General features: G+C 43.4%; 1 protein-coding gene across 1 annotated transcript in view; it reads left to right on the top strand.

Moving 5' to 3' along the window:
- LOC149435315 (prostatic acid phosphatase-like) overlaps positions 1-25,009 on the top strand; it is a 94,008-nt gene that overhangs the window by 35,658 nt on the left and 33,341 nt on the right. The window contains exons 3-4 of the mRNA XM_089662802.1: positions 6,146-6,232; positions 19,395-19,547. Of these exons, the coding sequence (XP_089518928.1) occupies positions 6,146-6,232; positions 19,395-19,547 (240 nt within the window). The remainder of the gene's footprint in view (positions 1-6,145; positions 6,233-19,394; positions 19,548-25,009) is intronic.

The following is a 25,009-nucleotide window of genomic DNA, read 5'->3' as shown; positions in this document are numbered from 1 at the left end:
ACCTCCTGTCTTCCAAGTGGAGCCCTCCTAACTGCCGGGGTGGAGCCCTCCTGACTCCTAACTGCCGGGGTGGAGCCCTCCTGACTCCTAACTGCCGGGGTGGAGCCCAGAACTCTGATCCTGACTTTCTGAAAAGGCCTGCACACACCTGTGCAATCAGTCTCCTGGCCATTCCCAAAACCTGGTCCCAGGATTGGAGATTTCATCCCTCCCAAATCGCTTCGAAATCTCCAGGCTCCAGCTCCCAAAATGGACCTTACAAACAAATGAGGAATGTGAAAAACCACTTTCCTCCATATCAAACACTTACTCTGGAGCCCCTCAACCTGCCTTGTTGAGAATCCTGGGTGACAGATCGCCACACTGTCACAATATTCACCACACACACACACACACACACACACACACACACCTCAAAAAAATTAAAGGAACACTTTGAAAACACATCAGATCTCAATGGGGAAAAATATATTGCTGGATATCTATACTGATGATGTGGACTGGGTAATGTGTTAGGAATGTGAGGATGCCCCATCATTTGATGGAAATGAAAACGATCAAACTACAGAGGACTGAATTCACAGACACCCTGAAAAGCAAAGTGAAAAGATGATGCAGCAGGCTAGTCCATTTTGCTGAAATTTCATTACAGCAACTCAAAATGGTATGGATGGTGTCCGGGGTATTTTCTCCCAGATCTGGACCAAGGCATCACTGAGCTCCTGGACAGTCTGAGGTGCAACCTGGCATCGTCAGATGGACCGAAACATGATATCCCAGAGGTGTTCTATTGGATTCAGGTCAGGCGAGCATGGGGTCTATTCAATGGTATCAATTCCTTCATGCTCCTGGAACTGCCTGCATACTCTCGCCACATAAGTCCAGGCATTGTCATGCACCAGGCAGAACCAAGGATCCACTGCACCAGTATAGGGTCTGACAATGGGTCCAAGGACTTTACCACGATACCTAAAGGCTATCAGGGTGCCATTGTCTAGCATGTAGAGGTGTGTGCGTCCCTCCATGGTTATGCCTCTCCAAGCCATCACTGACCCACCACAAAAACGGTCATGCTGAACGTTGGTACGAGCAGCATAACATTCTCCTCGGTTTGTCCAAACCCTTTCACATCTGTCACATGTGCTCAGGGTGAGCCCCTGAAAAGCACAGGGCGCCAGTGGTGAACCTGCCAATTCTGGGGTTCAATGGCAAATGCCAATTGAGCTCTATGGTGCTGAGCAGTGAGCACAGGGCCCACTAGAGGACTTTGGGCCCTCAGACCACCCTCATGAAGTCTGTTTCTGATTGTTTGGTCAGAGACATTCACACCAGTGGCCTGCTGGATGTCATTTTGTAGGGCTCTGGCAGTGCTCATCCTGTTCCTCCTTGCACAAAGGAGCAGATACCAGTCCTGCTCATGGGTTAGGGACCTTCTACGGCCCTGTCCAGCTCTCCTAGAGTAACTACCTGTCTCCTGGAATCTAATCCATGCTCTTGAGACTGTGCTGAGAAAGCAAACCTTCTGACAATGGCACATATGGAGTTGGACTGCCTGTGCAACCTCTGTAGGGTCCAGGTGTTGCCTCATGCTACCAGTAGTGACACTGACCCTAGCCAAATGCAAAACTAATGAAAAACAGTCAGAAAAGATGAGTAGGGAAAAAATGTTAATAGCCTCCACCTGTAAAACCATTCCTGTTTTGGGGGTCATCCCATTGTTGCCCATCTAGTGCACCTGTTGGTAATTTCATTAACACCAAAGCAGCTGAAACTGATTAACAATCCCCTCTGCTACTTAACTGACCAGATCAATTTCCCAAGAGTTTAACTGACTTGATGCTTTACTTTGATTAACAAGTGTTCCTTTAATTTGTTATATATAGTGGTATGTTGCCTTGATCTGTTCAATCATTTTTTGTAAAAAGCTGGAAAAAAGTGGTTAAAACTGATTACAAATTGTGATGAGTATGGCTAGCATAACTGCAATTCTTTCAGAAATGTTATCCTATGTACCTAATGGAAAAGACTTTCCTGGGAACTCCGTATGGGTATTAGTACTAGTACAATTACAATATATTCTCGTGGTTGTAGTAGATGGTCACTGCAGTCAGTAAGTTGTCAGCTGCATATGTCTGACCTTTAGAAAAAAAAGGAAAGGACCATACCTACCCTTGGCAATACATATTATGAAAATACATTCTCTAAATCAGAAGTCTCCAAACTGTGGCCCATGAACCAAATGCGGTCATTTGGTAATCTTTATCTGGCACTATTCTTTCCACTGATAAAAAGCACTATTCCAACAATCCAACTGAAACCAATGATGGGGCATTTTTCCTCTCACTAATACCAACAATGGGACATTCTTCTTCCCCTGATGTTACTGATGGGGTACAATTCCTCCCATTAACACCAGTGATGGGACACTATTCTCTCACTGATACCAATGATAGGGCACCATTCCTGCTATTGATACCAATGATGAAGCACTATTCCTCCTATTGATACCAATGATGAAGCACTATTCTTCCTATTGATACCAATGATGGAGCACTATTCCTCTTATTGATACCAATGACGGGGCACTATTCCTCCTATTGTTACCAATGACGGGGCACTATTCCTCCTATTGATACCAATGATGGGGCACCATTCCTCCTATTATGGTTCCCCCCACTGACCAAAGGTGCTATGTAATTTATTTCCTACTGAATCCAGGACATTTTCTACCCCCACTGGCAACAATCTGGACCCCCTAAAGTCTGAAGGGCGGTAAACTAGCACTTTGTATAGAGTTATTGAAGACCCCTGATCTAAATGATAGACAGTTTGGAGCAATTGGGTATGTATTCTGATTTCCTTTAATGTAGATACTGTATGCTGAGCATTATAAGGCTTCATACGGTCGGTCATAAAAACCACATAAGCTTTTATTAACCAGCTCCATGCCACCCTTTAGCAGAAATACTGCTACAAGGAGGCACAGGTGTGCAAAATCACATATATATATGTGTGATTTTGCAGTTCCAGGTAGGCAGCGCCCTACACATGCCACCATTTGGCTGTCAGTCACCGGGTCCTAGCCAGTGATTACTTGCTAGCACCGGGTGATCGCCAATTATCTCCGACGGAGGAGAGACCTGTATATAAACAACACAGATCTCTCCCCTGTCAGCTCCTGCACACTGCTTTGTATCGCTCTGCATAGCAGTAGCATAGCATGTCAGTTAAATTAATGCAGCGCCTTGGATCAGGGTGGCAAAAGCGCACTAATTTCCACTTTTCACTGTTGTAAGGTAGGCAACCCAGCTAGGATCCTAAAAGTTATATTTTTTCACACATATCATTATAGGAATTTATACTTCTATACTTTCCTCATTTTAAACAGATTGACCAAAACAGTGAATATACTGTATGTAAAGTCAAAACTTTTTTTTGGGTGCATTCACGTCAGTGAATGTATTTGCACTCCAATTAGACGTGAGAACCCTAGCAGGGGTTCCCACAATTACTGCAAGAGGCAGCCCCATTAAAAGCAATGGGAGACTGTTGACCTAAGTGGCTAACCGTGGCCACTTGCATGCAATTTCACATGCAGCAATCATGTGAGTGACACAGACTGCCTAGGCCAGCAATGGGCAAACTACGGCCCGGCGGACCTTTTAATCTGGCCCGCGGAGCGTGGCAAACATTAGCTGTCAGGATGTAGGCGGGGCAGCGTGATGAACTCCTCTCCTCTCACAGTCCGCCCTGAAGACCGGACGACGCGGGAACACGGCGAGAGGAACGCGCGGAGCAAAGGTAAGTGAATTGACACAATATGGGGAATGAATTACTATAGAGGTGATGAATTACTATGCTTACTATGGGGGAATATTACTATACTTACTATGGATGGCATGGTAGTGGCTGGGCCGGCCAGCAGCTAGTCCGGCCCCCGGGTCCAATATATGAACCCATTGCGGCCCTCAAGTCAAAAAGTTTGCCCACCCCTGGCCTAGGCCCTTAACAAATTCCCTACTGTATTCAAAACATGTTTTGGCTATACATTCACATAAAGCTTTCTATGGAACAAAATAGTGTGGCATCACCACTTTCTTTCTGTAGCTAAAAAGTGTTACAGCAGCTCATCCATGTCATTGTGGTAGTGCTCCACTGAACAGACATTGGGGGTTATTTATTAAAACTGGAAAGTGCAATATCTGGTGCAGATCTGCATAGGAACCAATCAGCTTCCAGGTTTTATTACCAAAGCTTAACTGAACAAGCTAATGTTAGAAGCTGATTGGCTACCATGCACAACTGTACCAGATTCTGCAGTGCTCCAGTTTTAGTAAATCTAACCCATTGCTTCTAAAGGCAAAAAGTAATATGCAAAGTACAGAAACTCACAATAATCATTTTATTCATTCTTTTTAATAATATATCATCATCACAAGACATTTTAGTTAAAAGTGTATTTTAGTAAAATATCTTAGTAAAAAGTGTACAACGTCTTTAAGTTTAGCTAAAGTTAAAAACAAAGTCAATCCACTCTTAAGAAATGTTCAGTGTACGAAGTTGCTCACACTAGGTCTGCAATATCACAGACTTGTAATGTTATTATTATACAGTATTTATATAGTGCCAAAAAGTTTGCTCAGCGCTGTACATTATAGTGGGGGACAGTACATGAGACAATACAGTAAGAATACAATACACGAGGGGTTCGATGGCCCTGCTCCCTGGAGCTTACACCTCATTCATGACTTTATAAATGATAAAAAAATTAAAATAATTAGTTTTACCTAGAGGAATAGCATGACTTAGCCTAAAACGTTTTTGATTGCTGACTTTTTTGTTTTCCAAGGAAACATGAGACATGAGAAGTGAAGGAAATATACAGGTTCTTCTGACTGTCTGGTTTCCATGCTAACCCAATGCTTTCAGTGATTTCTAAAGCCTTGAACATAAATATGAGAATATTGGATTAAAAATACCGCTTTTGTAGCGATCATCTGATTATTTGATCATTGGTACACAGCTTTGGAGAGCCAATCACGACAGTTCGTGCGAAAATATCCGACAAGCTCTAAAATTTTCTGATAATGATAACAGAAGGAGAAATTTTTGTTTAATAAGTATAGTATTTATCTGTAAAAAAATCGAGTGACCAAGACCACACATGCTCAGAATCTAAAGAATACATTACAGTACGTTATATCGCAGGATGTTGTACTCTGTCTTACGAGAATTTTTGGAACTTCATTTTTGCCAAAAAAAAAATAAATAAATCGGACTATCATTCTTTCGATATTCTCATTGTGTGTACTAGGCTTTAGGCACCTTTAGCATGGGCTTTCCTATCAGGTCCGCCTGTCAGTTTCTCAGGCAGACCTGATTGGAATCTCCATGCAGGTCTACAGGCAAGTGGAACTAAAAGGACTTGCATCCGTTTACATCCGCCTACCTCCTAGTCCGAGATTTCATCCTTTTTAATTTTTTCCGGACCTAAATATGGTGGAGGTAGCCTGGTGTAAACAGACACAAGTCCATGTACATCTGGCCACCCAAAGAGCATCACAGGTCCGCCACAGTCCACTGTCAAAATGTGAACCAAAACTGAATGGGCACAGGTGTCACAAAAGTGACATCCATCATGTTCTACTTCAATTGAGCAGTGATGTGCTCACGGACTTCCTACTGAACGGAGAGAAACACCCACATGTGAAAGAAGCCTAAGTCACTGTCCTGTAAGAAGTAAGCAGATTAGGAGTCCTACGTTTACTTGCTACATGTTTGTTCCAGGATAGTGACTAATAAAACATTCAAGTCCTTGGACCAGGGTAGTCAATTAGGATTTTCAGAATCAGGCCAGCAATGACAGTTTACATGTTTCTCACAGTTCAGGTTCCTTGATTACGTCACCTAAAGATGCGGTGTAGGTTTAATCCACAAAGCTAACACACCAAGGTAAGGTTGTCATGTTATTTATTTGTTTTCTTTATTTGTTACTACAATCCGGCTTTATGGACAGTATTAAAATGTCATAGTGTGACCTTTACCAAGTGATAGCAATAAGTCAACAGAATAAAAACAGCATGGCGTGAAAATAAAATAACACACACTGATTTTTTTCATGAAAACTTCTTGTGTATGTCAACAGCTAGGAATGAAGCAACATTTTGAACTGGGACAATACCTGAAAAAGAGATATGCCGGGTTTCTAAATGAAACGTACAACAGACATGAGGTAAACCTGTTAAACTAACTTTTCTCTCTAAAAGCAACTAGGGTTAAAGCTGAATGGAAGGCACAGACATTGATATACAGTATGATAGAATTGTAAAAGCAATCTCCATTTCTTTTCACACCAGTGTCTAATAGGTGTCTTAATAAGACTACAATTCAACAAGTCCCAGAAAAGACCCACTTTTGGCAATGTAATAGACCTGGTCAGATGCCACCCCCCTTCTCTGCAAAACGCCTGCATATCAAGACACTTGTGCTGAGGGGTGTGGCTGTTATTCAGCTCTGCAAGCACAGGGCCCTGCAGTGTGAGGGCAGGAAGAAGCATTTTTGCTGAGCGTAAAAGCTATTTTTATGCATTTCCAAGCAAAACAACTGTTTTTCAGGAAAAAAAATAATAGTACAAATGTCATTTTGCATAGTGCTGGGTTTAACAGAGCATATTGAATAGTTTCATTGTGCAGGTTGTAACATGCTGAGTATAAATATTATTACTATTATACAGAATTTATATAACACCAACAGTGTGTTCTGTGCTTTACAATATAAAGGCAGACAGTATAGTTACAATACAAATCAATATAGGTGTCACATGACCCTAAAGAGGGAGGGTCATGTGATACAAAAGGAAATATACATGGAGATGAGCTTGTGCAGAAAGCAAAAAGATATTAGTTAGAAGCAGGATAGTCTCTAAAGTGATGGGTTATCAGGAGTGCCTAAAGGTGAATAGAGACGGAGAGAGTAGGAGATAGTTAGACAGATTGGGGTAAGAAGTTCCAAAGGATGGGAGAGGCTCTGGAATCCCTGGAAGTCCTAGAAACGAGCATGGGAGGAGGTGACGAGGGAGCTAGAGAGTAGGAGGTCTTGTGAGGACTGAAGAGAACGGTTTGGTTGGTAGCTTGAGACTAGGTTAGTGATGTAGCTGGGGCACAGATTTGGGTGACTTTGCAAGTTGTTGTTTGTACTCTGAATTTTATTTGTTGGGTGAGCAGAAGCCAGTGGAAGGATCAGCAGAGAGGGGTAACATTTATGGTGGACTGAAGGGGGAATAGTCTATGTAAAGGTAAGCCAATGAGGAGGAAGTTGCAGTAGTCGGTGAGAGATAACCAGGGAGTTAATTAGAAGCATTGTGGCATCATTGGTTAAGAAGGGGTGTGATTTGGAGATGTTAAGGTGGCATGATTTAGATAGCGATTGGATGTGGGGCCGAAGGGGCTGATAGTTGTGCCATCAATCTCAACAGAGTCACGGAAAGGGCCAGGTGGGGGAGGAAACATTCTGAGCCGTTTCAATAAATTGAGTTTCAGAAAGTGATGTGACATCCATAATAACCACTTGCTCCCCAGAGGATTTCCCCCCCCCCCCCCCCCCCCATGACCAGGCCATTTATTGCTATTTGGCACTGAACTCTTTCTACTGGTAACTGTGTGGTCGTGCAACACTGTACCAAAATGAAATTGATGTCCTTTCTTTTCACTCAAATAGAGCTTTCTTGTGGTGGTATTTGATCACCACTGGGTTTTTTATTTTTTGTGATATAAATGAAAAAATGCCTAAAATCTTGAAAAACAATATTTTCTACTTTCGATTCTAGAAAATATCCAGTAAACTCAAAGTTAGTCATAAATTTAGGCCAAAATGTATTCTGCTACATGTCTTTGTTAAAAAAAATCCCAATGTGTGTATATCAATTTGTGTGAAAGTTATAGCATCTACAATGTATGGTATATACATTGTATGGTTCTCTGATGGGGGGCACAGTCTCTGATGGGGGTGCTGCTTCTGATTGAGTGCTGCTTTGAAAGAGTGTGATGCAGTTAAACACAGCAGTCTAATTATGCCTTCTCTACTTTCACAGGTAAATGCATCTTTCTCCTACCTCCGCTCTTAACTCAAAAACGCATTGACTCCTGCTGCTTTCCTCTGGGTAAATGCATCTCTCCTGCCTCCACTCTTAACCCAAAAACGCATTGACTCCTGTTATATTCAGAACTAATGGTGTATTTATATTTGTGTATATGTTGACCAGTCCTCACCTTTAGCTGCACCCAGTTTATGACTGTAGCCTGCTCCCTGTGAAACATCCCCCACTATTCATATGATCCATATCAGCTTCTAATTGGGGTGGAGTTAAATGCTCATTTGAGCATCTCCCTATAAATTTAGATCAGCTCATGGGGGGAGATCTCTGATGGGGGGCACAGTCTGATGGGGGTGCTGCTTCTGATTGAGTGCGATGCAGTTAAACACAGCAGTTGAACTTAAGCAGCAGGAAGACACAACAACAACAAGTAACTACTGCACGCTGGACAGACTGCAAGCAAACACCCTGGGAAACCTCTCTTACATACCTGAGTCCCACTCCGTGTACCTTTATATAATACGCCCCCTCTTCTCCTTATCATATTACTATCCTCTGTTCCCAAATCTCATTTCCTTACCCCTCTGCTCCACCCCAAAACTTGTACATATCCCCCTCATTGCTATCATCTCCCTACTATTGCTCTCTTCACCTCCCCAAAATGCCTCTTCCACTCCTCCTTCTCATTTTCCTCTCCTTCGTTCCCAAAATCCATTCACTATATCCCTCTGCTCCTCCCAAACAATTGTATATTGTGTCCTCACTGCTTCCTTCACCCCTCTACGGCACCCACCACCTCCTCCTATTACTCCACTTTCCCTCTGACCCGAACACCTCCACTAGTAGTTTCTCACGCTCCTGCACATCCCGCTCCCATGCCACCTTTCTCACCCTTCTCCTCCTCCTATCCGCGGGGGCATCTCCCGAATCCTGGCCCTCCACCACCCCCCTCACCCACACAACACCCTCCTGCCTCCACATCCTGCCGCAACCCCCGCAACTTAGTATCTGTCCCCCTGCTCCCTAAAATCTCCCCCCCGTTTTCATGTGCACTCCTGAATGCCCGATCGGTGTGCAACAAGCTTACCGCCATCCACGACCTCTTTGTTTCCTGCTCCCTCAACCTCCTAGCAATCACAGAAACCTGGATCCAGCCCACTGACTCTACCTCCTCTGCTGCACCCTCCTACGGAGGTCTCACCTGGACCCACTCACCCAGACCTGACGGTCGTAAAGGTGGTGGGGTTGGTCTGCTCCTGTCACCGCAGAGCATCTTCCGAGTCCTCCCAAAACCCCCCCTCCCTATCCTTCTCCTCCTTCGAGGCCCGCTGCGTCAGACTATTCTCCCCAACCCCCCTGAAGATTGCTGTGATATACCGGCCTCCTGGATCTATACCCCGCTTCCTGGATGACTTTTCCTCCTGGCTACCCTTCTTCCTCTCCTCTGAGCTACCCACCATCATCCTTGGGGATTTCAACATCCCTGTCAACCTCGACAACCCGGACACATCCCATCTCCTCCACTTAACCTCCTTCTTTACACTTGCACAGTGCATACAATCCACCACCCACTCCGACGGTAATATCCTTGATCTTGTCTTCTCCAGCCGCTGCACTCCCCACAACCTCACTAACACCCCCTTCCCTCTCTCTGACCACAACATGATTACCTTCTCTATCTCCTCGTCCTTCAACGCCTACCCCTCCAAATGTCACACTACTACCAGCCGTAACCTCTGCAACCTCAACCCTGCCCCCCTCCACTCTGCAGCTGATCAACTCCATGATAGCATCCTCCCCCTGTCCTGCCCCGACTTGGCTATGACTGCCTACAACAACACGCTGTCAACAGCCCTTGACTCACTAGCACCTTTAACCACATGCAACATCAGACCCCGACCGCTCCAGCCCTGGCAGACTGATCACACCAAAACCCTCAAACGACGCAGTCGTGCTGTCAGGAATGGACTTGCCAGTAATGGTGGGACTCACCTGCCTTGTGGGCTGCAGTACCAGGGCTGGCCAGCGGGTGCTCTCAGCAATCAGAGACTCAACCCTGTAGTCAGCCAAACACCTGAAGCTGATTATGCAGGTGTATTTAAGGGATGGCCAGACCTGCAGTCTGTGCCTTGGTGTGTGCTTTTCTATGGGCCCCTGTATCTTGTTACCTGCATCCCTGTTCCTGTCTGACTGATTCGTTGCTGACCCTGCCTGATCCGGACCTCTGCTGACTTCTCCTGTTTGATCCCTGGCTTGTGACCCCGACCATTCTCTGCCTGACCCCCTGTACCTACCTGCCCGTTAGTTGCTGTACCCGGCTCGTGACCTGACTACTCTCTGCCTGCTCCCCCTGTTCCTACCTGCCTGATTGTTATTGACCCGGCCTGCCTGACGACGCTTGCATTGTATGTATTGTTATCTGTGGGTGGTTTGGTTCGTTTGCTCTGTGTTATGTTTTAGTATTGCACTGCGTTTATGTATTGTTAGTGTTAATAAATTATATTGTTTATAACATATCTGAAGCCTGCGTCAGTTCACATACCTTTGGTCATACCCTGGAGCCCTGACACGTGCCCTGGAGCGACTATGGTGCAAAACAAAATCCCAACAAGTCTTCACCCACTACAAATCTGCCTTCCTGTTAGGGATCCGGATATGACCAGAGGTGTGTGGACTGACACAGGGAAACGCAGACTTCAGGTATGGTATAATAATAATATTTATTATTAGCTGCACAAATAAACAAACAGTGCAAACAAGCTAACCTTAAGCTAATAGGTAACACAGTGCTAACAAACAAACCAATAGGTAACACAGTGCTAACAAACAAACCAATAGGTAACACAGTGCTAACAAACAAACCAATAGGTAACACAGTGCAAACAAACAAACCAATAGGTAACACGGTGCAAACAAACAAACCAATAGGTAACACAGTGCAAACAAACAAACCAATAGGTAACACAGTGCAAACAAACAAACCAATAGGTACACAGTGCAAACAAACAAACCAATAGGTACACAGTGCAGTCAGGGCTGGAGAGATGGAGTGGTCAGGCAGGCCAAGCCCACAGCACGGATTTCCTCAGGGCGCGGGGTCTAAGTCCCAGCCTGCTATTCACCAGGGCCCCTGATGGTGGGGATGGACTTGGTGCAGACTGGAACCAGGTCGCGACCCCTGAGTGCCTCCGGCTGTGGTAGAGAGTGCTGGCAGGTCCAGGTCCGAGCGGGATGGATTGATGACAGTCAGGAGCGACGTGGTCAGACTAGCCGGGTCAGTAACGGTGGGGACACTCACGGTACAAGCAGCAGACAAGGGTAGTCAGGTCACACGCCGGGTTCAGTAACTCACGGGCAGCACGGTACAGAGGATCAGGCAGAAGGATGGTCAGGGACGAGCCGGGGGTCAGAGCAGGAGAATGTCAGCATGGATCAGAACAGGCAGGGTCGGCAACAAGGAACGCACTACAGGAATCAGGAACACAGGTTTAAAAGGTACAGGGGCCCATGGAAAAAAAACACAAACCAAGGCACAGACTGCAGGTCTGGCCATCCCTTAAATACACCTGCAATCAGCCCCAGATGATGGCTAATTGCCAAAGTGAACCTCTGGTTGTTGAGGGCACCCACTGGCCAGCCCTGGTACTGCAGCCCACAAGGCAGGTGAGTCCCACCACTATTGGCAAGTCCATTCCTGACACTTCCACACCAAACAAGCCTACTTCCTGACCCTCATCAAGACCCTCTCCTCCAATCCTCGCCAACTCTTCTCCACCTTCAACTCTCTACTCTCCCCACCCCCACCTTCACCCAGCACCTCACTCACCGCCCTTGAGATTGCCAATCACTTCAAAAACAAGATTGACACAATTCGCAAGGACATCGCCGCAACTCACACGCCCTCTCAACCCATCCCCTCTCACACAGCTACCCCCTCATCCCCCCTCCCCCTCGACATAACCTGCAGGGACTTTGTCGCTGCTCAAACTCCCTCCAACCCAGTTCCCCCTCACTCAGCTACCCCATCATCACCCCTCTCCCACGGCCCCACCACTGCTCTGACCTCCACTTCCACCCCACCCTACATTCCTCATACTGAAGCTCCCCCAACACTCCACACCTTTGACCTTACTACCATCGAGGAAGTCTCCAAGATGCTCTCTGATGCCCGCCTCACCACCTGCCCCCTCGACCCTATCCCCTTACAACTCCTACGACCTCCCTCCCCCTCCATCCTACGCTCCCTCACCCACATCTTCAATCTCTCCCTCTCCTCAGGCACTTTCCCCTCCCCTCTGAAACATGCACACATCACTCCCATACTTAAAAAGCCCTCCCTGGACCCCAATGACTCGAACAACCTCAGACCCATCTCCCATTTACATCTAAACTCCTTGAGCGCCTCGTCTACACCCGCCTATGCTCTCACCTCAACGACAACCACCTCCTCGATCCCCTACAGTCTGGCTTCCGTCCCCTACACTCCACCGAAACCGCCTTACTCAAACTCTCCAACGACCTTCTAACCGCCAAAGCTAATGGCCACTATTCAGTGCTCCTGCTCCTTGACCTCTCTGCGGCCTTCAACACAGTCGACCACCCCCTCTTCCTCAAAAAACTACACTCCCTCGGCCTCAGAGATTCTGCTCTCTCCTGGCTCTCATCCTACCTGTCACAATGCTCCTTCAGCGTTACCTATAATGCTACCACCTCCCCCTCACTCCCCCTCTCTGTTGGGGTCCCTCAAGGCTCTGTCCTTGGGCCCCTTCTCTTCTCCATCTACACCTCCTCCCTTGGCCAACTCATACACTCTCATGGCTTCAACTACCACCTCTATGCCGACGACACACAAATCTATTTCTCTACCCCCCACCTCACCCCCTCGGTCTCTGCCCGAATCACACACCTACTGAGCGACATATCAGATTGGATGTCGCTCCACTTCCTTAAACTGAACCTCTCCAAAACCGAGTTTCTTCCCCCCAGCCCGGACCCCACCCCCCATTGACTTCTCCATCACATCCAACAATGCCAATATCAAACCCACCCTGCAGGCCAGAGTACTTGGTGTCATTCTGGACTCCAACCTATCCTTCCAGCCCCAAGTCCAATCTTTAACAAACTCGTGCAGACTCCACCTCCGCAACATCGCCAAAATACGCACGTTCCTAACCCCAGAAACTACTAAACAGCTCATCCACTCCCTCATCATATTACGACTCGACTACTGCAACTCCCTCCTCACTGGCCTGCCTCGCCGCTGGCTATCCCCGCTTCAGTCGATCCTGAATACAGCTGCCAGACTCATTCACCTTTCCAACAGCTCCGTTTCCGCCACCCCCCTCTGCCAATCCCTCCACTGGCTTCCGATTGCGCAACGGATCAAATTCAAAACCCTAACACTGACGTACAAAGTCGTCCACCACACTGCCCCGAACTACATCACTGACCTAATATCAAAGTACCGCCCAGCACGCACACTCCGCTCCTCACAAGACCTCCTCTCTAGTTCCCTGGTCTCCTCCTCCCATGCCCGCCTCCAGGACTTATCCAGGGTGTCACCCATCCTCTGGAACTCCCTCCCCCAACCCATCAGATTATCACCTACTCTCCTCTCCTTTAGGCGCACCCTGAAAACCCATCTCTTCAGGGAAGCCTACCCCACCCCCTGCTAAGTTGACCAACCTCCTCCACTCTTCCTACCACTCCATCCCCCACAGCTATCTCCTCCTGTGCCACCATCCCCTCCCTCCTAGATTGTAAGCTTGAAAGAGCAGGGCCCTCAATCCCCTCATGTTTTGCATTGTATTGGTATTGTTCTGTCACATGTTCTGTCCCCCTTTGTAATGTACAGCGCTGAGCGAACTATTGGCGCTTTATAAATACTGTATAATAATAATAATAATAATAATAATAATAATAATATACAGTATACTGGAATTTATGCAGCTTTTACTTTCTGACTGCCTATCACATTTCTTGAGGTGCTAAAATGCCAGGGCAGTACAAAGATCCCCAAAATGACCCCTTTTTGGAAAGTAGACTGTTGTGGGCTTTTGAATTATGTCTCAAAAACATGATTTATCAAGACATAATCCTATATAACATCAAGTCAGCATAGCCGGATGTTAAGGGGTTAATTTGTCTTGGTTGGAAAGTCGAATGACCATCTAGCTAGAGAAATGTAATGGGTGAAGGGATTGTTTTTCTTTCCTCCTAGAGACAATACTATTTTGAAGTTCTACAGGTGATCAAACACCATTATTCAGACTTCAATAAGCAGGTAAACATATACAAGGTCTGGACATGACAATAGAGGAACCAAACTGATTGTCTGAGAGCTTACCCAAACCTTGTAGAGTGTGATGAACCAACAGACCTCTGAAACTATTACCATATACTATTGTTCACCAAGGGTGAAAGCATTAACAGTTGTTTACCATGAGTCCAATACAAGGGCCAGGCAAATAGAGAGTTTTTTTCCTACACAGAGAAAATGTTGATTCTGAAACAAAGAGGTGAAATTCAGGACATTTAAGTCTAAAAGTTCACTGTATATAATTACAAAAATATACTACAAAAACAGATTATAAATAAGATGTTATAGATTTTAAACACCACTAATACTCAGCAATGGGAACTATATATCACTAATTTGAGTATTGAGATGATGGGAAGTAAGATGTATTATAGACTAGCATTAGTTACATGTCTTATCAGGAAACAAACAGGATGGTACTTCAAGGAGGAATAACTGAATATACACCTATATTCCATGGTCCCTATTTAGAATAGTATAGGTATGATCACTGCTATATCTGGAAAGAGCCGTATATTTAATTCCTGAAATTACCTGAAGATTCCACCCAAGGTATGAGTCATCTCAAATACTCACATTGTTCTGTGATACATGACCGCCACCTGGCGGGCAGGTGAGAAATAGCTTATGTACACACATTTCTCAACTAGCCAATCAGGAAGCCTGGTGGGAAGGTATCTTAGAACAATGGACTAGTGGATATAAAAGCCCTTGTGCTTTAAGAAAAAAAAAAACCCTCATAAAAAACCTCATGGAAAGACCTGATCAAGAAGAAGATCTCTGCTGAACAACTACTCTTCCATCTTTTAAAAACTTCCTAAAACTTTAACTAAATTCCTAAACCTCTAATCTTATAACTTCCTACATTCTCCCCTACTGAGAATCTTTCACTTGCCCTATATATCAGTCCAAAGGCGTTCCACTGCCAGCTAAATCCACGGGAGAGTTGCCTAGTCTGAATTCCGGGTGTGGTGAGATGTTTATTTGATTTTGTATTAACCTATTTTCTCTGTTGTGTGGAATCATAAAATTATCTTAGTGTATCACAACAATATTGGGTAGTTAGATATATGTAGAGAAATCCTATTTTACTGTTAAAAATTGTTTATTGCCATATTATAAATTTTTTCATATTTCATAATTTATTGAATATTAATAACCAGAGTATCATATATCAAGGGCTTGCTTCTTGCAATCCTATGGCCACGGCTTGCAAGAATATAACCTTTGAGATATTTGAAATTATTAATTATTAATAAATTTAATAAATAATCAGATCATTTAAAAATTGTATTGATGTAATTAGTTAGAAACTTTATTATTGTGTCTTACATTGGTAGGATATATTCTTGATTGTGTGTACCAATATTCATTTATCACCAGTCTTTTGTGTTTTGTGTTAATATATATATAATTTTTGTACATAAATAAATTTTTATATTTATCTATTATAAGGCAAATTTTGTGTGTATGGTACGAAATCATATTGGCTAAAAGAATTCAAGGTATAATAATAAGTGGTGATCAAATTATCAAGGTGTCCAAATTATTGGTTTACTAAATATTTGCCGTATTTTAACGGCTGGAGGCACTGTAATATTTCATCTAAGGGAAAGGGACACGCCCTTTATAAATAATATATATCCTTACATAAACCACCACAAGACACCCCAAGGATTTTGCTGAGAGGCTTCTTGAGTCTATGGAAGATTTCATTTTTGCCACAAATGTTTGGAAAATTACAAAAAATTATTTTTTATTTACACAACGTTGTCAGTTAAATGATATATTGCTCACGCATGCCATCGGTGTATGTAGAATAATACCCCAAAACACATTCTGCTACTTCTCCCGAGTATGGGGATACCACACGCGAGAGGCTTTTTGGCAGTCTAGCTACATACAGGCCCCCAAAATCCAATGACCACCTTCAGGGCATATTTCCTCATGTCACTTCCTCACTACCTATCACAGTTTCGTAGGCCCTAAAATGCCAGGATAGTACAAACAACCCCCCAAATAACCACTTTTTGGAAAGCAGACAACCAAAGAAATTTGATAAGAGGTATGGTGAGTATTTTGCAGATATAATTTGTTACAGGGTTTTTTTTAAAAAAAGGAAAAGAAAAAAAATACATTTTCTTTTTTTGTTTCTTCATTTTCCAAAAACTTGTGGCAACAAATGAGATCTGCAAAATACTCACAATGCCTCTTAGCAAATATTTTGGAGTGTCTACTTTCCATAAAGGAGTCATTTGAGGGGTTGCCTCTACTATCCAGGACATTAGAAGCTTATGCCACACTTCACTCACTCTTCTAACCTCTTGAAGACCAAGCCTTTTTTCACACTTTTTGTTTACATGAAAAAAACTTTTTTTTGCAACAAAATTACTTTCAATCCCCAAAGATTATATATTATTTTAAAGCAGAGGCCCTAAAGAATAAAACAATGTTTGTCGCAATTTTTTGTCACACAGTATTTGAGCAGAGATTTTTCAAAGCAAATTTTTGGGAAAAAATACACTTTTAGAACTTTAATGCACAAATCCTGCAGCTGGCGTCCATTTTGTGGGCGGGCAGGCGAAAAGTGGTTAAAGTAAAACATTTATAGGTAAACATTTTCATTTTGGATAGAATAAGGGAGGGTTATAACACCTGTCAGTTTATTTTTTGCCATCTTTGTCCCATTGATTTACCTTCACTTCCTGTCCCATAGCCAAAACAGGAAGTGAGAAAATCTTAGCACATTAACCACTTGCCTTCTGCTGCATAGCAGAAATACTGCTACAGGGTGGCAGAGCTGCTCAAAATTTGCATTTCCAGGTAGGTGGTGCCCTGCGCTCGTTGCTCTACATGTGCCGCTATTGGTGGCTGGAGATGTCAATCATCGGGTCCCGGACGGTGATTCCCAGCTGTCATTTGTAGACACAATAACTTTCACATAAACCAAATAATGTACATGCATTGGGATTTTTGTTTTTTGCAAAGACGTGTAGCAGAATACATTTTGGCCAAAATTTATGAAGAAATTTGATTTTTTAAAAATTTTTATTGGATAGGTTTTATAGCAAAAAGTCAAAAATATTTTGTTTTAGTTTTTTTTTCAAAATTGTGGGTCTTTTTTTGCTTATAGCGCAAAAAATAAAAACCACAGAGGTAATCAAATACCACCAAAAGAAAGCTCTATTTGTGGGGAAAAATTTTACATAAATGTTATTCATTTACAGAGTTGCATGACCATGTAATTGTCAGTTAAAATAATGCAGCACCTTTTCACAAAATGGCCTGGTCAAGAAGAGGGGAAAATCCTCTGGAGGGCAAGTGGTTAAGGGATTCCTTGGGGACCCTCAGGTCATCAGAACTAGTGTCCCTATTGAAACATTTTTTTATTACTTTTCTGAGGACTACCTAAATTTTGTGGTTTCTTTTACTTGCAATTTCAATGATTATGGTAAACAGGACAAATCGAGAGGCAGATTATCCCTAATGGGGGCACAGACAGCAATAAAACCTGGCATGTGTTCTAATTCCTCTTCACTCCATCCAAAGCTAAAAAAAAAAAAAGTTTTGCCTTTAGTTATACTTTAATACAGTATGTCTGTTAGTAAATTAGTGATATGTGAGGAGACTGGTGGGGAGACCTGAGGAACAGAAAGATTTTGGTGTAATTGGCACAGAAATAAGGTGCTGAATGTAACGAGGTGTAAGATGCACTGTTCTGTGCATATAGGATGCATGATGACCAGGGGCGGACTGACCATTTGGAAACTCGGGCACTGCCCAAGGGCCCTGGGTCAGTAGGGGGCCCCATGAGATGCCCCTGGTACCTTTTTCATAGGCTTTTTTGAGTTTGGGCAAGGACACGGGCCACATGATCCCCTATTTCCTGGGGGCCCCATGAGTTGTCAGTCCGCCCCTGATGGTGACTGTAACAGTGTGCATGATATGGAATATTAAGTGTGTCTGATATGCATGTTGCTGTGTGCTGAGTGTAAGTGGGTGCATGATATGAAATGTTGAGTACATTTTAGTGACTGATGTGGTGTGCCGAGTCTAATGAGGTACATGGTGGGGTATGTTATGTACATGGGGTATGTACATGTTGAGGGTAGGTTGTGCTCTCTGATTCTCACCCTGCCTGCACAAACTCAATTCAGAGCTGACCTGAAATACCCACTCTCCATTGCTCTCCAAAGTATAAAAAACCTGCCACATGTTGAAATCAGTGGTATTGTACATAAATTGGCTTGCTTCAGAATGGGGGTACATATTATGCTGGTGGCTAATGGCCACTGTCTATAAAGCACCCCATATCCTTTTCACCCAACCAAGTATTCTCTCAGGTTGACATGTCTGTGTAATATACTGTTATATGCTGTTGCTTTGGGAGTGTTATTGTGCTGTAGACTCTGAAAGGTTTGTCACTGTTTAACAGCACCCTTTAAAAACACACATACTGTATATGTCCTTGCACACAATCGACTGCATGAGCTTTAGACTTCACTTTTTGTATACACTTAGATCCCTGATTCTATTTTGATACCTTTCTAACAAAAAAGAAAAAAAAAAAAAAAAAAAAAGAAGAATGGGTCCCAGTTCTGGCCAGGACCCTAAATATTAAAAAAATGTGCTTCTTCATAAACAAATAGAAGAATGTTGTCTTGAACATGGTAAGACCATATAGGTCCTTAAAAGTTTAAAACCTGATGTTTTTTCTGCCCATCAGCAAATCCAAAATGCAAAAATGAAGGAAAATCATCTTATTTATTAATAAGTTTTGTTTTTTTCCCTGAAGTTTTGCTTTTAAGGGCTTCCAGTTAGCTGACTTTGCTGTGTTTGTAGGTTAGTAAGCCTGTGGTAGCTTCTTTAGGAACTGATATGAAATGTTCTGTATAGTCCATATTTCTTTATCGAATATCTTTGCGCTAAACAAACAGATGATAATAACAATAATAATGCTATTATAAAATATTTGTACCATAGGTTTTTGTGAGAAGCACAGATATGGATCGTACATTAATGAGCGCCCAAGCTAATCTTGCTGGTTTGTTCCCACCTACTGGCAGGCAAGTCTGGAATACTACCATTGCCTGGCAACCAATACCTGTTCATACAGTTCCTATATTACAGGATAACGTGAGTAACGATTTATATAAACTTTAATATTTTGTTTGCTACATTTATTACTAGTGGAGTGGAGAAACCATTTATTCACCATGCTCAGAGGCAGGCACAGGCACTTCTAACTACCAGGGTTCTTGGAGACACCTAGTATCTTGTTTGTGCTGAAGATCACGCTGGACTGACTGGATCAGTCACTGGTCATAGATGGCTCGTTGTGTGGGTGGGTAGAGAGATGTTCCTCTAGTCAGTTTTGTCCAATGGTGGATACTGGCAGTAAACCCTCTTAGGGTTTACCATCAGTATCCACCATTGGGCACAACTGACTGGAGGGACATCTCCCTACTGCTGCCTTTCTGGTATGGCCTTAACGTTGTTTCCACAGACTTGGAATAATAGGAAAGAAGGAGTGCCCAATGTCCAAAAGAATGCAATTTTGATGGTAGATTAAAAGGCATTTATTGAAAATAACAACATGTATATCAAGCCAACACGTGTTTGGAAAAAGGACTCTCCCTTCTTCAGGGCTATTGGACAAGTATGAAAAATACACAGAAAAAACAGATATATGAAAAAAACAGGTAAATACGTAAAAAAAACAAAAAAAAAACCACAAGAACGTTATGTACAAACAGGTAATCCCAAGATAAAATATGTTTTACGATTACAAAAAAGAATATATCGAGAGTAGAATAATCAAAATCATGATTACTATTATTGTTGGTAACACTATTACTAAAATTAATATTTTTATCTTGTTTATTGGCACATAACTCCCTTTTTTGGCTTAATGATTACTATTATTATTACAGTTATTATTAGTATTAATGCCATCTTAGCCTCTGTTTGATATTCAACTGCCATGATTTGAGCAGTTATGACAATGGCCAACACTATTGAATTTCACCATATTAGCTCACAAGTAATATCAGCACTTGATTGAAATATGACAATGGCCAATTGATGGTTTGACAGTTTGGTTGAGAGTATAAGAAATGTGACAGTTACATTCCCGGAACGTGCTTGGAATGTAACTGATTTTGTACTCTGTGTCCTGTTCACACCACAACACTAGTATCATGTGCAGATTTTTCCTGCGTATGAATCTACAAGGTGTATAAAAATCATTAAGGTCTCATTCACGCCATATGTGCAGAAAAACTGAAAACTGATGTGCAGATTTCACTTGCAGAACCATCAGTTTACAATCAATTTTCATGTTCATTTCAATGTGTTTTATAGACATTGCAGATTCTTGCACAGAAAAATTATGATTTTTACATGTAGGAGAGAAATGTCAGAATTGGCCTGGTAGGGAACTAGTTAATTATGATAAAAGTGTCCGGTCTAGTTTGAAAAGCAGGACATCAAGGAAAAAGTAAGGAAGGAGGGATGCACTGTAAATCTCACTTGAGTTAAACAAGTAGATGTAAAACAGTGTCCAGGTTTCACTGTCGCTATGCATCTAGTGGCCATTTGTATGGCCACACACACCCATTGCTGGAGCTGATGTGTAGAAGGTTGAACTCCGTTCTCAAGGGGCACATAAGTAGACCAAGAGATGCTGGATCTAAGGCATGGTTACTATAGAAGAGCACCAATTGTGGATACAGATTGCACAAGTGACTGCTACTCAGGCTAAAGTATGAGGTGGAAGGTGCCGGGGAAGCCTTTAAAGTGGTTGTAAGCCCTTACATATACTTAGTAAAGTGACTAGCCGCAGGTGGTATACAGCGATTAAACAAATCCTCCTACATAGGTTGTGCCTGTTTATCTGAAGTCTTCTCTTCTCTACATCCACTCAAAATGTATAAAGCTTATCTGAGAGTTCAGAAACAAAGGGATGGAGAGCTGAATTTACACACAGCAGAGCTCAGTAAGATGAGCTCTGTGAGTTGATTGGAGGGAAGAGACACACTCCCCTCCACTCAGCTCACAGGAACAGAACTGAGGCTGTCAGTTTGCTTGAAGGATCCTCCGGGTCATCATTTTTCTTCGTGTGAGGAGAACGTGTCAGAAGTGATTTGCACTATAGAGGGATATGATTTTTTCATATTTCATGTTTGAGGTTTACAGTAATGGGATTGGGAATACTGCTGAGCTTTATTGCATGCTTATGACTGTAGTGGCATTATTAATCACTGGCAGTATCAGTAATTAGTGGCTGGAGTGTTTGATGTGAGCAGGTGACAGCACTCTTTACATATTGGATCCATGTGCAAGCCAAAATATGCAAATGTAGAGAGTGAGAAAAAAAAGTTGCGATGTCTGGCTAGAATAACTTCAACTTGTATGAGGACAGACAACTTTGGATAGAACGGTGTTTGTCTGTATGATATGATGAATGTATATACTCAGGGCCAGTGCTTCCATTAGGCAAACTAGATGGCCGCCTAGGGCACACAGCCATCTAGGGGCACCTGGACGCAGCACAGGCCGGAATTCTCTTTGTGTGGGATGTCGCCACGTCATGAATGAAACTCCAACTGAGGGGAGAAGCGGTAGAGAGGAGGAAGAAAGGACAGAGGAAGATGCCGGGTGTCTGGGACCAGTGTAGCAGCTAAGCTGCAGCTCCTTCCAATGCTCCTCTCAGACTCTGTCCCTTACTGCAAGCCAGCTGGCGGCTGCTAAACACTTTGGCGTTCCAGCCCTTCTCTTCTCATTCATCAGTGGAGGCGGAGCTGCACCTTCGGAGGAAGGCAACGTCTAATTCTGATGTCTTATGTCTGTGTGATTGCCAAGCTGGCAATCCATCACATGTGCAATGTGTTAGTGAGTGATGACATCATAACAATCCCAAAGCCTGCTCTTCTAGTGCCTGCTGATCTGTGTGTGTGGGCCGGACTGCCTGCTGTCACAGCATTTTATCTCCCCCCATTACCTTGGGGAATTCCAGCCTGGGATCTGTCAGAGTGTGGATCCATCATCCTCCACTCACTGCAACTGTCACCCTGCCACTGCCAGCCACAGATACAGTCCGTCCGTGACACTGATTGTGTCTTTAATATTGATGCTGGTGGCATCTTATAGCACTTATTTTTGCAAATCAAAAGAAATTTAGCAATTTCATGTTTTGTTGATTTATTATTTTCTACTGGTTTTAATATTCTTTATTTATTTATTGGGGGGGGACGCAAGTAGCTAGTCTTGCCTAGGGCGCAAAATTAGCTAGCACCAGTCCTGTATATACTGTACACACTGCTTGCTGTTTATATCAGTACTTACATCTTCAGAGGATCTGGATACAAGGTTTTATGTGTAACATTAATTTACAACTAATATAATTGCTACATCTAAACTGCTACAATATGCATGCATAATTGTCACTTCCAAATGACAGTTTAGGTAAAGAGGCAGTGACCCTAAAGGTATTAAGACCATATCTGGCCATGTCTGCTCTGATCAGCATGGGATCTGCAAACTGATCACCTACTAAATAGGAGTAAAATAGTACGCATGTCACTTTTGTGATGGTCATATCCTTTCTGTTTTGCTCTCTGCTCTCCCATAGCTCAACAGACATATTTTAGGTCTATTGCCAGGCAGATGTCTGAAAAAAATAGAAAAAAAAGGTAGATTTTATATTTTTTTTCACACCTAGATTGACTCAGAAGTAATTAGATGTGAACAGGTGCACATCCATTTATATCCAGGGGCGGACTGACCATTCAGAAACTCGGGCACTGCCCCAGGGCCTGGGGTCAGTAAGGGGCCCCATGAGATGCCCCTGATACCTTTCATAGGCTTTTTTGGGTGTGGTTTGAGTGTGGGTGAGGACACAGGGGCCCCATGATCCCCTATTGCCCGGGGGCCCCATGAGTTGTCAGTCTGCCCCGGTTTATATCCTCCTGCCTATACACTAACATGGAGATTTTGATCAGACCTGGTTAAACTTACAGACAGATCTGATCAGACCACCCGTGTTAATGGTAGATTAAATTCACAGAAACAAGTGGTTATGCCCTTTTGTGTGGGTGATCCCAGGCTGACTGTGCTTCTAAGAACAGATATGTCCATTTTTATGGTATATAATGAGGAATAGATACATATATAGATTTGTGAAGTGCAATATATAATCTTTTCTTTCTTGTCTACAATGTATTTTTTTGGGAGGTCCTCTTCATAAAAATTAATTATCTACAGTATATCAGAGCAACCTAAATGCAATGATGTATAATAAAGTGGTAGTGAACCACGGCATTTAAAAAATAAGCACATTATGAAATACTTACCTTAGAACTAAGTCGTCCAGCGATGTGCTGTCACCACTGACATGGCTTCAATCTTAACCTGGTTGTCACGGTGTAAGGTCAGGTTCAGAGACCAGTTGCTATAGCAGTAAAAGGCTTACCTGAAACCAGCAGGATAGGTACACCAGCGGATCCCCCTTGGAATGACGCAGGCTCACCTGAGGTGCGGGGTCTAAGTATTAACCGGTATTCACCAGAGCTCCTAATGGTGGAGATGGATTGGGCTGCGTGTTAATACCAGGTCGCAGATCTCAGGATCACCCCACCAGGGAATGAGCAGACTGGGAACCAATAGCGGATCAACAGGTTAGGGATCAGACAAAAGCAGAGTCAGTCACAAGCCAAGGGTCGGTCACAAATGGTAGCAGATCAATCGTAGTACGTTAGGATGAGACGAAATCGTGGTCAGGAACAAGCCAAAGATCAGTAGCGAAGGTGTAGACAGCAGCAGGAACAGTAGCAGGATATTGGCTGGAAAGGCACAATAATCTGGCAAGGAGGAAGTCCAAGGACAGGGCTTATATAGGAAGTTCATGGGAGGAGCAAGGAGTTCAAGGTTCAAGAGCAAACAAGGCACAAGGCACAAGGCAGGATTATCCAATAGATGAGGCAGAGTGTTGTCCAGCATCCTAGGTAGCTCAGTGAGAAGAGTTACTGCCTGACACAGTAGAAGTCCCAGGTTCAAGTCCAGGCCCTGACACCGGTCTTCCTTTCGGATTTGCTGGCTCCAGTCCTTTGAATGCCTGAGCAGTGATGATGTCACTCCTGCGCATGCACAATGGAGTCATGGTTTACGGCACAGAGTTCTGGAGGGACAGCATGATATGCTGTTCCTTCAGAGTGCATGTGTTGGTGATATCACCGACTGTATGTAGTGTGAATATCCCCTAAACACCACAAGTTTATGAGATATTCACTGTACCTACAGGTAAGCTTTATTATAGGCTTAACTGTAGGTACAAGTTTAAAAAAGGAGTTTACTACCACTTTAAACGTACCTCCATGGTCTAGAGATTATTTTCTTTAAAGCTCCAGTACAGATACACTTTTCCCCCTCCTATTCACTCTGCAGATGGGCAGTTGGCAAGCCAAGGCTCAAGACTATTATGGACCAACTTCTCTTGGCTACCTACAAGCACCACAACTTAAAGACAAGGATGTCTGTATCAGTGAAATTGGAAATAACCATTACGAACATCCTTACCCTATCCTGAGCCAGGAAACTAT

This window comes from Staurois parvus, unplaced genomic scaffold (assembly GCF_062004578.1).
Source record: "Staurois parvus isolate SC_StPar_1 unplaced genomic scaffold, SC_StPar_1.0 ptg001545l, whole genome shotgun sequence".
NCBI classification, from domain to species: domain Eukaryota; kingdom Metazoa; phylum Chordata; class Amphibia; order Anura; family Ranidae; genus Staurois; species Staurois parvus.
Note: the sequence above shows the minus strand (reverse complement) of the source record. Positions and strands in the feature narration are given on the sequence as shown.